General features: G+C 39.7%; 1 protein-coding gene across 5 annotated transcripts in view; it reads left to right on the top strand.

The window, feature by feature from the left end:
• PAXIP1 (PAX interacting protein 1) overlaps positions 1–5,634 on the top strand; it is a 59,465-nt gene extending 53,831 nt beyond the window's left edge. For all 5 annotated transcript variants that reach the window (XM_054560043.1, XM_054560042.1, XM_054560045.2 and 2 more), the window contains 5 exons: positions 1,323–1,423; positions 2,515–2,649; positions 2,741–2,816; positions 2,902–2,966; positions 5,160–5,634. In XM_054560043.1, coding sequence (XP_054416018.1) covers positions 1,323–1,423; positions 2,515–2,649; positions 2,741–2,816; positions 2,902–2,966; positions 5,160–5,171 — 389 coding nt within the window. In that variant the 3' untranslated portion in view covers positions 5,172–5,634. The remainder of the gene's footprint in view (positions 1–1,322; positions 1,424–2,514; positions 2,650–2,740; positions 2,817–2,901; positions 2,967–5,159) is intronic.
• The last annotated feature ends 10,739 nt before the right edge of the window (positions 5,635–16,373 follow it).

Below are 16,373 nucleotides of genomic sequence, written 5' to 3'. Positions count from 1 at the left end.
GTTGCTCCTGCCCAATGGTCAGCAAACTGGTCCATATGCTGAGAATGGTTTTTACATTTTTAAAATATTGCTTAAAAAAGAGAAGAGGAATATGCAGGAGAAATAATACATAGCCCACAAATCCTAAAATATGTGTCATCTTGTCAACCCCAGTTTGCCAATCCCAAATCACTTTTCCTTGTTTTCTGCTTTTGATGTATATATTATTGGGTTTGAGCTGCCTTGTTATGCTTTATGGTTGGTAGGAAATGGCGGAGGAGGAGAAATGGTTTTCTGAATATGAGACATATTTATAGGAAGATTGAAACATTTTGTGATCTTTAACTTTTGACACATTTCTTAAAATGTTGCTATGAATACTCTGAAAATCTGTCAATTATTAATAATTGTCAGAAGTCTTTAAAAATTGATAAAACTATCCTTTATAAATTGCTGTATACTTTTATATACTTGAATGTGTGTTTGGTAAATCTTTAAAGTTTGGTAATTCACCTAATTGATTATGAGCCAAATGACTCCAGTGTCCTACAAGTCCTTGAGGAGTTAGTGTATATATATATATATATATACACACACACTTGGATGGGATTATTTAAAACTTGTCTTTCTAGGACTGGAGATTTTAACCTGAGATCTGCGGGCTTAGAAAGTTGGTGAACTTCCTAAAATAGTGGGGGGGTAAAGGGGAGGAGCAGCTATGGGAAGAGGGTTCATATTTTTCAGTAATTTTTTTTCTTTTTTTACGTTTTTGTTGTTAAAATTATTACTATGATTTTGAGACCAGATCTCACTCTGTTGCCCAGGCTGGAGTGCAGTGGTGCAATGATGGCCCACCACAGCCTCGAACTTCCCAGACCCAAGCGACCCTCCCACTTCAGTCCCCCGAGTAGCTGGGACTACAGGCACAAGCTACCATGCCAAGCTGATTTTAAAATTTTTCTGTAGAGATGAAGTCTTACTATGTTGCCCAGGCTGTTCTCAAACTCCTGGCATCAAGCAGCTTTCCTTCCCCAGCTTCCCAAAGTGCTGGAATTACAAGCATGAACCACCACACCAAGCCCGTTTTTTTCAAGAGTTTATGACCCCAAATGGTTGATTACCACTGATCTAGGAGAAAAAATACCTGCCTGTCTTTTTTTGGTCTGGCTGGTTTTAGAGGGAAGTAAATGAAATATAATGGTGACATTTAAATATCTGAAGGCTGTACAGGTAAATGTAGCTGTTATATTATGTACCTGAATATAGGCGAGAATTTTGTGGGTCACACTTGCCACACTTCACGTGTCCACACTTTTCACAGTATGTGCTGTTCTGTTTTCCAGATGAGCAGAACTACATTCTCCGAGATGCTGAGGCAGAAGTACTTTTCTCTTTCAGCTTGGAAGAATCCTTAAAACGGGCACATGTTTCTCCACTCTTTAAGGTACACTTTAAGGGAAAAGTAAATCAGTCCAAGTAAGCATAACATACGGACCTGCTCAAGGGAACTACCAGGTGATTTGGTGGGAAGTGCGCCTCCAGGGGAGCTGGGCTCACCCTGCATCCCATTTACCACTTGGCTTCCTTCTTGGACATTGCCACTGGAGGTCTTCCTCCTGTGAACCACAGCACATCTCTAGAGAACTTTTCTTTACTATAATGTTTAAAAATAAGTACACAAATTTAATAAATATATCTATGAGAAATAAGTTGTTCAAAGAGTAGGTTTTTGAGTAATTGGTTAAGAGGCATGTTCATTTTTCTGCTTTTAATAAATCTTTAGAGGACATCGCTTACTTCGTACTATTGTCAGTAAATGTATATATTCAGCTGGAGAAGATGCTTGGGAAAATATTCAGTGTGTGCATAGATATAATTCAGTACTAAAAGATTTTTAAATGTTAGATAAGTGTTAGAACAGTTAGGAACTTTTTTTGTACCAAAGAACTAAGTAAATCAATAAAGATAATCTGTTCTTTAACCTTCTTAAGGAGTCAACAGGAATTAGAAATTATTTGCAGTTTAAGACAGAATAGTATTTTGTGGTATCCTCAGGAGCAATCTTGTTAGATAATTAAATCTTAAGCATCAATATAATTTCCTGCTCTGAGTTCAAATAATATGGAGAAAATAAAGAAAAGGGATATAAGCCAGGCAGCATGCTATGCCAGAGGCTGTTGCTGGGCAGATAAGTGTGGTAAAATTTAATGCTGATTTAAAATTGTATAGAAATTGTGAAAAATATTTGTAATATTCTTGCTTATTCACAGAACACTTTGTTTTAGGGACTTAAGTTCTGGTTACTTTAAATCATCTTCAGGCATACTTAACATGTGAAAATGCTTACATTCCAAATTTACATAGCTGAATTCCTCTTCCACTTCAGATTGAGTGCTAGTAGGAGAATAGTACCTTCATAATGTCATAAAATTAGAAATTTTGTCAAAAATCTCAGGGCAGAATCTATGAAAATTATGTACTCTAAAAATTAAAGCATTTTAAGAACACAATACATATATTTTCATTTAATTTTAGGCAAAATATTTTTACATCACACCTGGAATCTGCCCAAGTCTTTCCACTATGAAGGCAATCGTAGAGTGTGCAGGAGGAAAGGTGTTATCCAAGCAGCCATCTTTCCGGAAGCTCATGGAGCACAAGCAGAACTCGGTGGGTAGAGTGGAGTCCACCAGCGAGTCCGTCATTGCCCTGTATCACATTCAGTGTTCGGTCACTGAGAAACTCATTTTCTTTTCCTTAGAGTTTGTCGGAAATAATTTTAATATCCTGTGAAAATGACCTTCATTTATGCCGAGAATATTTTGCCAGAGGCATAGGTACGTTTCCCCGCTTACCTGTGTTGAGTATGTGCGCACGCACAGCAGTGGATCTCTAACAAGTGTCTGTTTCCACTCTGTTCAGATGTTCACAATGCAGAGTTCGTTCTGACTGGAGTGCTCACTCAAACGCTGGACTATGAATCATATCCTTTTCAAAAGAGAATAAAAAAGTAGATGGGTTAGATATGAAATGGATTTCCCAGGTTAATAAGGCAGTACCTTTCCTGTTTTGCAAGCCATTTTTCCTTTCTTTGCTATTGTGATTTATGCAGTGAACAATTCTTTTCTCTTCAGAGTATTCATTTGAGTTGCTAGTAAAAATATTCTCTTAACTTACCGAGAGTTCAGTTTTAATAGGTGATGTTAATTAGAAAGGATCTATACTGTAGTTTATGGAGGTATTAAAGAATTTGACAATTAGATAAAATAGAAAATAATTGCAAAAATAAATATATGTTTCTTTTTATCAGCTCGTCTTTGAGTTTATAGTTTTCAAAATGACATTCAGTTCGTATATAGTCTTTGTACTCAGGAACTTTGGGATGGGAGATAAATTACTACTAAATAGAAGTGGCAGAATGAATACTTTATCAACATGTCAGGAAAATGCAAAGGTCAGTCTTCAGAATATTGACACCTAGGCTTTTTTCTATTTCACACATTCAGGAAAAAATAAAGCTCATCATCTGTTATTTGAATTCCTTATTAAAAATCTCAATTATTATTTTAATGTAGGAACAGCCTATCAGTGAAGCAAAACATGCCTTACAGGTCCTTATGGGAAAATTGTGTTTCAACTTCCATTTCCCATTGCAGAGGGCCTTCTCTCAGGGTTGTTCTCAGGACTTCTTCCTGGGCCTCCTGCAATGAGGCTGGAGGGCCGAGCTCCTCCTCTCTGTGAGGGTGGGAGCCTCTGCCACCTCTGACCAGTGTCAACCTCAGTGGACCATTCCTTAAGCAGGGGAATTTTGTGTTTGGGATAGGACTGCTTCAGTAAGGCACAGAGGTCAGAATGATACCCATCCTTGCCGAGTTTTTTCTCTTCGTCTGTGCCTGTTTCATCCAGGTAATTACATTTAAGTATATTTACATTTAAATACACTGACATTCATCCAGTTAATTACATTTATGAAACATTTTCCTCTTAACGCTAAAGAGCTTATGGTTATAATAGTAGACAGAAGACCTTGATATCACTGAGAGAAAAGCACTTAATTAAGTAAAATTTGGCCGGGCGCAGTGGCTCATGCCTATAATCCCAGCATGGGAGGCCAAGGCGGGTGGATCACCTGAGATCAGGAGTTCGAGACCAGCCTGGCCAACATGGTGAAACCCTGGCTCTCCTAAAAATAGAAAAAATTAGCTGGGCATGGTGGCGGGCACCTGTAATCACAGCTACTTGGTAAGGCAGGAGAATCACTTGAACCTGGGAGGCGGGGGGTTGCAGTGAGCCAATATCGTGCCATTGCACTACAGCCTGGGCAACAAGAGTGAAACTCTGTCTTAAAAAAAAAAAAAAAGAAGTAAAATTTGCCTCAGTCCCAGAAGCCAATGTCGTGTTTAGCCATAAATAGCCTGTCTAGTTGGAATGAGGCTTGCTGCAGAAACCCTCTTATCATTCATACCAGAGCTTGGTGTATTCCATACCGCCATCTATTAGAAAATTATTGTAGGAGCTACTGATAGGAATGATAAGAGGCGTGTTAAATTTTTACAGATATGCTATAAGCATTTGGTTTTTATACAACATGTACTCTTGCATTTTTTCCAGACTTTTTCCTAGCATTCATATTTGTATTTGTGAAAGCCTATTCTATACTACATTTACTTTCGGAAGAAATTGCTTTAAAAGTCATACAGGAGACTTACGAGTCTTACCTTGGGGGCCTTTTTTCATATCCATAGCTTGATGAATTTTGCCCAAAGTGGACGGTTTAGAATTGCAGAGGTCAGCACCTGCTCCTGCAGGTATAAGTAGGAGTCAGCTATTTGTGGTGGGGCTTTGGGGATGTCAGCTCTTGGGGGTTGTACGTGTTGTACCTGTTCATTTAAAGGACATTTCAGCAATTGCTGGGCCTCAGTTCTGGCCACATGGTGGATACCCTGCGGAGCTGGCACAGGTGCTGACGTCCCTGGGCTGAGTGAGCCTGTGTGTCGGGGCTAAGGGCCTCCTGTGATGTGGGTATGCAGCAGAGCGACTGGTTTGAATGGGTAAGGAAGAGGCTGTAGCATTCCTACAAAGGTGTCCCTGAAACTGGGTGATGAATGTTGGAACCCTTGGTTTCATGTTTTTCTTTTGCTTTGTGTTTGAAAGTCGTTTTCCTCAACAAGCCTACATATAAGTTTAACTGATGGCGTCTAGGCTGCCGTACGTGTCGATTCCTGCGGTGCGGGGCTGGCTGGCTGGCTGGCGAGGAGCTGCCGCGCTTCCTTCACATGCTCTTGTTTTCCAGCTGCTTTCTTGGGGGATCAGACTGTGAAGCAGGAAGACAGATATAATAAATATACTGCATCTTTTTAAGATGTGCAATTTTATTCTGAGGAAACATAAATTATGTTTTGTATTATATGACTTTAAGAGCCCACATTAGGTTTTATGATTCGTTTGCCAGGTTTTTAAATGTTTTCACAAAACTGTTAACGGGACTTCAACTAGAAATAAAATGGTGTAAATAAAGACCTTGCTATCTCTAAATTATGGATGTTAAAGATTTGAAATGTTTTGTACTTTGATTATTTTTATTTCTTATACTCTGTTTTCTTTTATATTGATATCTTGCCCACATTTTAAATAAATGTACTTTTGAACTTAGAATTGAGTAATCCTTTATTATTCCACATTTTTTGCATAACTTATAATTTACATCAAACCAGATCACATTTTAAGTAATTTCAAGACACAATATTTTCCAGTCAATTTTTACCTCAAGCAATAATTTCTAGAAGCCAGCCATTTTTTTGTCACTGTAATAAACTCCATCCCAGGCAGGGGTGGATTCAGATTATTTCGCAATCACTAAGCACAGGCGCAACCAGTGAGAACCAGTGACGCTACAGAACTTCCATCCATCCTGCTTCTTTCCAGACCCTGCTGCAGTACACGTCTTGTTGGATCATAGGTGTGATAAAATGGTAGGAGACCCCCGCTTTATTAAAGATGAGCAGGGCAGTAACTGCTAATATCTTTAGATCGTGCTGGCCAGTGCTGTCACAGACATTCAGAGCTGTTTAACCAACATTGTGCCTCAAAATATGTCTATTTTTAAGCTTATATTTTTGTGCCTAAATAAACTTAGAGATACTGACTTATCTCTGACTAGATGTAGAACTGACCTTTTCCCCTCATGCACCACAGGTAGAATTGGTGTTGCTATAAAATATTTTAGATTCTGTAGAGTCCTGGCAGTGTGGAAGCGTTTCATAAATCAGAATAGAGTTTTCATTTGCAAAGTATTCAAAGTACTTCCCTACTACTTAGAAGCTTGAAGGCAAGTGACAATCATTACAGAATAAATGGGCCTTCTGGGTAGAGTATAATGCGTCTGTTTAATCTTTGGTGGAGACAGGGTGTTTATATAACCAACATACAAATATGACTGATTTGATTAACCTTTCAATTAGTGTTTTTTTTTTCTAAAGCTGCCAAGAAATGATCCTTAAAAACTCCAGGAGCTGTCTAAAGCCAACTGGCTTGCACAGCTGTTAAGCATTGATTTGGTGACTAAGAGGGACTTAGATGAACATATAAAAATAAAAAGATTTCAAGTAAATACTTCTTAGAAAAAAATGATTAGATCGAACAAATTATTTCTTACATGAAAATCTCATTTAATCGTGCTATTTTCATCTGGCTCGGTGTCATCTAATAGAAATACAATGGGAACAACGTGTGTAATTTAAACATTTTTAGTAGCTACAATAAATGTTTTAAAGTTAGTTTTAATATGTAGACAATACATCCAAATATTGCTTCTGCCAGAAGTAATCAATATTTTTAGAAATTACTGAGATATTTTTACTGTTTGAGGGATGCCAAGTCTTTAAAATCCAGTGTATATTTTACACTTAGACAATATCTCAATTCTGAAATTTTCATTGGAAGTACTTGATCTGTTTAGATTTCACACCACTTAGAGTTGAAAAAGGATATTATGTATGTTTATATACTCAAATTATTCAAAAGGTAGTTAAGTGTCTTCCAATAACTGAATTAGTGCCAGTTTTGAAGTTAACATAAAGTGCAGTTAAAAATGGAGGTCCTCCCTTGCACTAGGTACTTTTCCAGCATGCAGTGACCAGGGGTGGCTGATCATTGAAAAGATGAACAGCTGTCCATCACCGAGCTACCACCTCAGTTTACCCTGAATTCTGTAACACTGGCAAGTAAGAATGGCCGGCAATGTGAATGCCAATGATGAAGACATAGGTCATCCATCCAGATCATCCCAAGATTGTTTCTTTGTGTAGGATAATTAAAATTATCTACCTGATAGCTCACAAAAAGTGTGTTTTGAATCTATCTGCTAGGTATTGAGAGGAAACTTGGAAGAAATAATGGGTATCCTAGCTCTAGGAGTTTAGTCTCATGAGGAAAAGCTAAACAACATATGTCAATCTAGCAAATATTTGGTAATTTAAGGAAATATTTGAATAGTAATAGCTGCACAACTTTATTTTTAAGAAATATTTTAGCATAGAAAGTAAGTTAAATGAAGATAATTGTATCCTCAGCTCTTTAAACCTCAGTGCTGCTCCCCATGAAGCTCTCCCAAATTACTTTGTTGAATTAAAAAATAAGTGCGTAATTACGTACTAACTTTGTAGAAAGTTTAGCTACCTCCTGAAATGAACCACATGTGTCCCTGAAGAGTTTCTCGCCCACCGCCCAGCCGCTCCATCTCTAAATTTCAGTGTTGCTGGGCTCGCTCCTCAGCCGGTCCCACCCTCCAGGGGTGCAGCTAAACACAGGTCACCTCTCCTTATTTCCAAGGTTTGTTCCTCCAACCGCAGAGCTGTTCGTATCTACCCGTCCCCGTGTTCACTGTGTTCATTTCTTTTCCTCTTGTAAATATTAGCAAGGTTTTACATTTGTCTCCTTTTCTCCAGTCGCTTTCCTTTCAGGTTGACCTCTGTACTTTTCCAGGAGTAATTTTCCTGAAATAAGATTCTGTTTCTCATATTAATGCTAAAAAGAAAAAGAGTCCAAGATGAGATGTTTCACATCTTTTTTTTTTTTTTTTTTTTTTTTTTTTGAGATCGAGTCTCGCTCTGTAGTGCAAGCTGGAGTGCAGTGGCATGATCTCGGCTCACTGCAACTTCCACCTCCCAGGCCCAAGCAATTCTCGTGCCTCAGCCTTCCAAGTAGCTGGGACTACAGGTGTGTGCCACCATGGCCAGCATCTTAATCTCTTGTAATGTCACCATCCCACCCCCTTACTCCCGTTAGTCACATGGAATCAGTTGTGATTACCCAAGCTTGCCAAACACTTCACAGGCCTCTCTCACTTTATATGCTATCTCTTCCTATTAGAAGAACTCCCATTCCTATCTGGCAAGCTTTCCCCTCATTTAGACTGTAAGGCCTTCCTGATCTTTACAAACATTCTTTCTAGTTTCCTCCTCTTTGCGTCCTCAGCCCTCTCTGATACAATGGAATAGATGTCTTAGAGGTGAGTGGTTACTTGTTTGCAATCTGTTTCTCTCTGCCTTAATAAAGCCTCAGAGACAGATTTAGGCCCTCTTCACCTATGTTATCTGTGGTAGGCAGAATTATAGCCCCCCAAAGATACCCTAGACCAGCAGTCCCTTACCTTTTCGGCACCAGGGAGTGGTTTCATGGAAGACAATTTTCCCATAGAGTGGGTGGGGGTTTAGGGGATGTTTCAGGATGAAACTGTTCAACCTCAGATCTTCAGGCATTAGATTCTCATAAGAAGTATGCAACCCAGATGCTTGGCGTGTGCAGTTCACAATAGAGTTCGTGCTCCCATGAGAATCTAATGCTGCCAGTCATCTGATAAGAGGCAGAGCTCAGGCGGTAACGCTCACTTGCCCGCCTCTCACCTCCTGCTGTGCAGCCCAGTTCCTAACAGGCCATGGACTGGTACTGGTACGTGACCTGGGGGCTGGGGATCCCTGTCCTAGACTGGGGATCCCTGTCCTAGACCTCATCCCCAGAACCTGTGGCTTCTATGTTAGCTTAGAGGCAAAAGAAACTTTGCAGGTGTGATTAAGGTTGAGGACCTTGAGATGGGAAGATGAGCCTGCATTTATCCAGGAAGGCCCGAGCGAGCCATGTGAACCCCTCACAGTGGAAGAGGAAGGCAGAATTATCCAGGAAGGCCCGAGCGAGTCACATGAACCCCTCACTGCAGAAGAGGAAGGCAGGAAAGTGGGTTGGAAAATGGGACCTTAGTCCTACAGATGCAAGGAACTAAGAGTGATTTTATTCCAATGAGACCCCACCAGACTTCTGACCTATAGAACTGTAAAACAATAGATTTTAGTTGTTCTCATTTAAGCCACTAAATTTGTGGCAATTTGTTACAGCAGCAATAGAAAAGTGACAGTATCCCAAATTTTTGTAGACTATTTGGCATTTTATAGGCATTTGCTCAAAATGTGTTGAACTAAAATTATCATAGAGGGAAAATAAGGAGTAGTTTTAAGTTTTTTTGTGGGGGGAGGGGATATAATAAAAACTATTCCAGAAAGATTAATTTGAAAGTAGACACAGTGAAGGCAGGTAAGTGAACAAAACATGTTGGATTCACCTCTATAAGAAGTAGTAAGACCTGGAATTAGGATAGACTTAGGGAAAAAGGGGGTGTTTCAAAGGAAAACAACATCGCTTTGTTCATGATTTAACTAAAAATTTTACATTTGGAGAAAAGAAATTAGTGATAATGATATAAACACTGAACTTGGTAAGGCAGCCAGAGAAAATTTTATAGTGAAATGAAGGCTGCAATTTGGGTAAGCGTGTAAGCTGAGTTCCATTACTGGGGAGTTATCATAGCGGCATTAGGTAATTGTAGGTCAACACTCCCTAATTACCCTTTGTACTGCCAAGGACTGGGGCTTGAAGACCAATTCTCAGTGGTCAGTGGAAGATATCAAAGGAATGGTTGGCAAGGTGAGATGAGAATCTTGATGGTATGAGACCTCAGTGTTCAGGGAGACATTTGTATCTCTGGCAATATGGTGGGCAGCTACCTTGACTAGTTATCCTTCTGATAATGAAAAATGCTGACCTTAGATATAGAAAATAAATCCGTGAGCTGGCAAAACAGGAGTACTCAGGCCAAGAACTAAGTAAAGATGAAAACTCAGGGACTAGCTAAGCACTGAGGCCACTGCCTTGAGGGCATTTGTCCAAGCAGCTGAGCTTGGGTTTCACAGCCTCACTATGGAGAAGTTAAGTGTTCAGGGCCTGCCCAAAGTGAAGAGTCAAATAGAAGATCCTCCTTCCCTAAGACTGGAACCCCAAAGGGCTATGCCCTAGGTATAAATATGAAATAGAAATAAACCTAAATCTGCCCCCAACAACCCTGGGAGTCACTGCCAGTCTTGAACCTTAGGGCTGCTGTACTAATTCACAATACATGGGTGGTCCAAAAACCCTTCAAGCTCAGAATTTAGCTAGTAGCACCCTAAAGCAATTGCATAAGGAATTACAAATCCTCCTTGGAGATACCCCCTTCCAATCTTGGACTAAACACATACTTATCCCACAGAGAAAATAGCAAGGAAGCAAGGCATCATGAACAAAAATGGGCACACACCAGACATAGAAATAGGAAATAGAGCCACATAGTTTGGAATTATGAGAGAATACAACAGAGTTAATATCTCCTGAGGCAGGCTTAAAATATTAGCAGGAAATAAGAAACTATAAAGAATGACCCAGCAGATTTGAAAAAGTATCAAAAGGAACATGTAGAAATAAAATATAATTAAAATATAAAGCTTAATGGGGTAGTTCACAGGTGACATGATCTTATATGTAGAAAACCCTAAAGATACCACCAAAACAAACAAAAATACCAACCTGACAGAACTAATAAACCAGAAAATACGAAGTCAACATGAAAATCAGTTGTGTTTTTATATACTAACAGTGAACAGTCTGAAAAGGTAATTAAAACAATTCCATTTACAAGAGCATTAAAAAGAATAAAATACTTGGGAATAAACTTAACCAAGGAGGTGAAAGATATGTATGCTGAAAACTACAAAATATTGATAAAAGAAATTAAAGAAGATACCAATAAATGGAAAGACATCCCATGTTCATGGATTGGAAGACTTGATATTGTTAAGATGTCAATACCAACCAAAGCAATCTATGGTTTCAATGCAATCCCTATCAAAATCTTAACGACGTTTTTTCCAGAAATAGAAAACTTGACCATAAAATTCACATGGAATCTCAAGAGTGAACAGCAAAAATAATCTTGAAAAAGGAGAACAAAGTTGGAAGTCTCACTTCCTGATTTCAAAATATTATAAAGTGACAGCAATCAAGACAGTATGATGTTGGCATAAAGACTTATTGACCACTGAAATAAAATAGAGAGTCCCGAAATAAACCTTTGCACATAGGGCCAAATGATTTTTGGCAAGGGTGCTAAGATTTTCAATGGGAGAAAGGACAGTCATTCTAACAAATGCTACTGGAAAAAACTGGATACCCACATGCAAAAGGATGTTGCTGGAACATTACCTTTCACCATGTGCAAAAATGAACTCACAGTGAATCAAAGTCCTAAAGCTATGAACTAAAACTATAAAACTCTTAGAAGACAACATAGAAAAGCTTCATGATATTGGATTTGGCAGTGACTTCTTGGATACAACATCAAATGCATAGACAACAAAAGAAAATATAAATTGAGCTACACCAAAATGTAAAATGTTTATATATTAAAAGACAACAGAGTGAAAAGGCAACCCATCAGATGGGAAAGAATGTTTGCAAATCATATATCTGATAAAGGATTAATATCTGGAATATATAAGGAATTCCTATGACTCAACAACTAAGAATCAACTTGATTAAAAAATGGGTAAGAGACTTGAAATAGACATTTCTCCAAAGAAGGCATATAAATGGACAATAAGCACATGAAAAAAAAAAAGCTCAATGTCACCAATCATTAGAGAAATGTGAATTAAAGTCACAATAAAATACCACTCCATGTAGGGAGAAAGGCTTATGGGATGCCTGCATAAACTGGCCATAAAAATATGAGACAATAAGTTGCAGAAAGCAACAAGAGGCCTCTGAAGAAGAAAGCCTTCTTATAGCCACTATGTTCCCATGCTCTGAGCAAGACTTGCTCTCTTATCCATAAACATTGTGTTCAAGGAGAAAGACACTCTTATGAAGCATTAGAAAGTGGCTAGATATGCAGGCGCCTAGTTAAGCCCACTCCCACCAAGTAACTAAAGATATACTATTTGAGCACAAAGGAGATTCACTTTAACCGCCACTGCTATAGATTACACGTATGATGCACTGTCTGCCTTTCCCCATTTCACCCCTGAACATCTGCTTCTCAGATCTAAGTGATTGTACTCAATAAATAGTGTGGAAACAAGAGCTCTGAGCCTTTTGCAGCCTCCATATTTTGCACTGGCCCCCTGGCTCCCCACCTTTCACTCTTAACTTGTCTCTTCTCATTCCTTTGTTGCCACCAAACTTTGGGTACCCATGGGTGGTGTTGAGGCTGGACCCTAACAACTCCACGCTCATTAGAATAACTACTGTCAAAAAAAGCAGGAAATAACACATGTAGGTGAAGATTTGGAGAAATTGGACATGTGTGCACTGTTGTTGGGAATGCAAAATGGAAAACAGTACGGCATGCCCTCAAAAAATTAAAAATAGTATTAACATATGATTTAGCAACTCCATTTCTGGGTATATACCCAAAACAATTGAAAGCAGGGGCTCCTCAAGATATTTGTAAGCCCATGTTTATAGTAGCAGCATTCACAATAGACAAAAGGTGGAAGCAAACCAGGTGTTCATCATTAGATGAATGAATAAACAAATGTGTTCTATTCATACAAGGGAATATCATTCAGCCTTAAAAATATCATTCAGCCTTAAAAAGGAGAAAATTCTAACACACGCTACAACATGGATGAACCTTCAAAATATAATGCTAAGTGAAAGAAATCAGTTACAAAAGATATATAGTGTATGATTTATCCTACACTTCAAAATATAATGCTAAGTGAAAGAAAACAGTCACAAAAGGCAGATAATGTATGATTCCACTTGCATGAGGTTCCTAGAGTAGTCAAATATAAAGACACAGAAAGTAGAATGGTGTTTTCAAGGGGCTGGGAGAAGCGTGGAGAGTTATTTAATGGGCATAGAGTTTCAGTTTTAAGATGAAAAGAGTAATGGAGATGAGGTGGTGATGACTGCACAGCAATGTGAATGCACTTAAAAGTAACAAACCTGTACACTTAAAAATGGTTAACATGTTAAGTTCTGTACTGTGTATATTTCATCACAATTTAAAAACGAGGAAATGCAGAGCACTAGTTTAGCCAGGGAATTGGTGTCAAGGCGGTTGGCCAAGGGGAGATTCTGTTGTGAATTCATATTTAGCTCTTCCACAGGACTTTCTCTGAACTTCTCTTAAACCTTGTGTTCAAAACCTGATATGGTCTGTCTTTGTGTTCCCACCTGAATCTTATCTTGAATTGTAACCTGAATTGTAATCCCCACGTGTTGGGGCAGGGACTTGGTGGGAGGTAAATAAATCATGGGAGCAGTTACCCCCATGCTGTTCTCATGATAGTGAGTGTGTTCGCCTGAGATCTGATGATTTTATAAGGGGCTTTTCCCCCTTTGCTCAACCTTCTCCTTTTGGGCACCATGTGAAGACGGACGTGTTTGCTTCAACTTCTGCCATGATTGTAAGTTTCTTGAGGCCTCCCCAGCCCTGTGGAAGTGTGAGTCAAACCTTTTCCTTTATAAATTACCCAGTCTCCAGCAGTTCATTATAGCAGTGTAAGAATAGGCTAATACGGTAAATTGGTACCACAGAGAGTAGGGTGCTGCTATAAGGATACTCAAAAAATGTGAAAACAACTTTGGAACTGGTAATAGACAGAGGTTGAAACAGTTTGGAGGGCTCAGAAGAAGACAGGAAAATGTGGGAAAGTTTGGAACTTCCTAGATACTTGGAGGGTTCAGAAGAGAAGGAGACATGGGAAAGTTTGAAACTTCCTAGACACTTATTGAATGGTTTTGACCAAAATGCTGATAGTGATGCGGACAATGAAGTCCAGGCTGAGGTGGTGTCAGATGGAGGTGAAGAACTTGTTGGGAACTAGAATGAAGTTGACTCTTGCTATAGTTTACCAAAGAGACTGGTGGCATTTTGCCCCTGCCCTAGATATCTGAACTAGAGAGGGATGATTTAGGGTATCTGATGGAAGAAATTTCTGAACTTTAGAAATTTCTTTAGAATTCTGTTTTAGAATTTTGACCTCTAAAGCAAAGCATTAAAGAGGTGACAGAGCATAAAATTTGGAAAATTTGCAGCTTGACAATGCGGTAGAAAAGAAAAACTCATTTTCTGGAGAGAAATTTATGCCAGTTGCAGAAATTTGCATAAGTAACTAGGAGCCAAATGTTAATCACCAAGACAATGGGGAAAATGTCTCTGGGGGATGTCAGAGACCTTTGCAGCAGCCCCTCCTATCACAGGCCTGGAGGCCTAGGAGGCAAAAATGGTTTCATGGGCCAGGTCCAGGGCCCTCCTGCTGTGCGCATCCTGAGGACTAGTTGCAATGCATCCCAGCTGCTTCAGCTCTAGCTGCGGCTAAAAGGGGCCAAGACACATGCTCAAGCAATTGCTTCAGAGGGTGAAGCCCCAAGCCTTAGCAGCTTCCACATGGTGTTAGTCCCTCAGGTGCGCATTAGACAAGAATTGAGGTTTGGGGACCTTCACCTAGATTTCAGAGGATGTATGGAAACGCCTGGATGTCCAGGCAGAGGTCTGCTGCGAGGTGGAGCCCTCATGGAGAACCTCTGCTAGGGAAGTGCTGAAGGGAAATGTGGGGTCAGAGCCCCCACACAGCATCCCCACTGAGGCATTGCCTAGTGGAGCTGTGAGAAGAGGGTCACCATCCTCCAGACCCCAGACTGGTAGATCCACCGATAGCTTGCACCATGCACCTGGAAAAGCCAAAGACACTCAAAGCCTGCTGTGAAAGCATCTGGCAGTGGTTGGGGGGCTGTACCCTGCAAAACCACAGGGGCAGAGCTGCCCAAGGCTGTGGGAGCCTACCTCTTGCATCAGTGTGATGTGTATGTAAGACCTGGAGTCAAAAGAGATCATTTTGGTGCATTAAGGTTTAATGACTGCCCTATTTGATTTCAGAGTTGCATGGGGCCTATAGCCCCTTCATTTTGGCCAATTTCTTCCATTTGGAACAGGTGTATTTACCCAGTGCTTGTACCCCCATTTATCTAGGAAGTAACTAACTTGCTTTTGATTTTACAGGCTCATAGGTGGAAGGGACTTGCCTTGTCTCAGAAAAGACTATGGACTTGGGCTTTGGGGTTAATGTTGAAATGACTGAAGAGTTTGGGAAACCATTGGGAAGGCATAATTGTGTTTTGAAATGTGAGAAAGACAAGATTTGAGAGGGGCCAGTGTGTATAATATGGTCTGGGTCTGTGTCCCCACCCAAATCTCATCTTGAATTGTAATCCCTACATGTTAGGGGAGAGACCCAGCTGGAAGTAATTGAATCATGGGAGCAGTTACCCCCATGCTGTTCTCATAATATTGAGTGAGTTCTCATGAGATCTGATGGTTTTATAAGGGGCTTTTCCCTCTTTGCTCAATGCTTCTCCTTCCTGCTGCCATGTGAAGAAGGACGTATTTTCTTCACCTTCCACCATGATTGTAAGTTTCCTGAGGCCTCCCCAGCCCTGTTGAACTGTCAGTCAATTAAACCTCTTTCATTTATAAATTACCCAGTCTTTGGCAGTTCTTTACAACAGCATGAGAACAGACAAACACAAGACCCAACATCCACATATAGAATTAAATAATAGGCCAATGTACCTCTGTGTATGTGTGTTACCGTGTGTGTGTATGCTTTTTTTTTCTGTGTCTTTTATTATACTAAAAAAAATTTGGCCTAGAAAAGATTTAAAATTTACCATGGTAAACAATAAAAACCACCAGCCATAATGCCTGGAGAAGGATGTGTGAAGTGATGGAGGAGGGCCCTCCAAGAATCTGTGCCTCCATAAAAGAAGGGACATAGCATAAGCTGTCAATATCCACTTTTTCAGAACTCTGGATATTAACAATAGGATTGGAACAATTCAGAGTGTTTGTTAAAGAAAATGGCTGAAACTCAGTAAACAGCAGGCTTTGTGGAATTTTTACTTTGCCTCTTCCCCAGTCCCACCCCCTCAACCACCATCAGCTCTGCAGCAGCCTTGAAAAACAGCAGCCTTGGAACCGTGGTAGCAGTGAAAACCAACAGCCTAATGGATGGACTAGAGGG

The sequence above is a fragment of the Pongo abelii genome, chromosome 6, assembly GCF_028885655.2.
Source record: "Pongo abelii isolate AG06213 chromosome 6, NHGRI_mPonAbe1-v2.0_pri, whole genome shotgun sequence".
Taxonomy (NCBI): domain Eukaryota; kingdom Metazoa; phylum Chordata; class Mammalia; order Primates; family Hominidae; genus Pongo; species Pongo abelii.
This window is presented reverse-complemented; position numbering and strand designations above follow the sequence as displayed.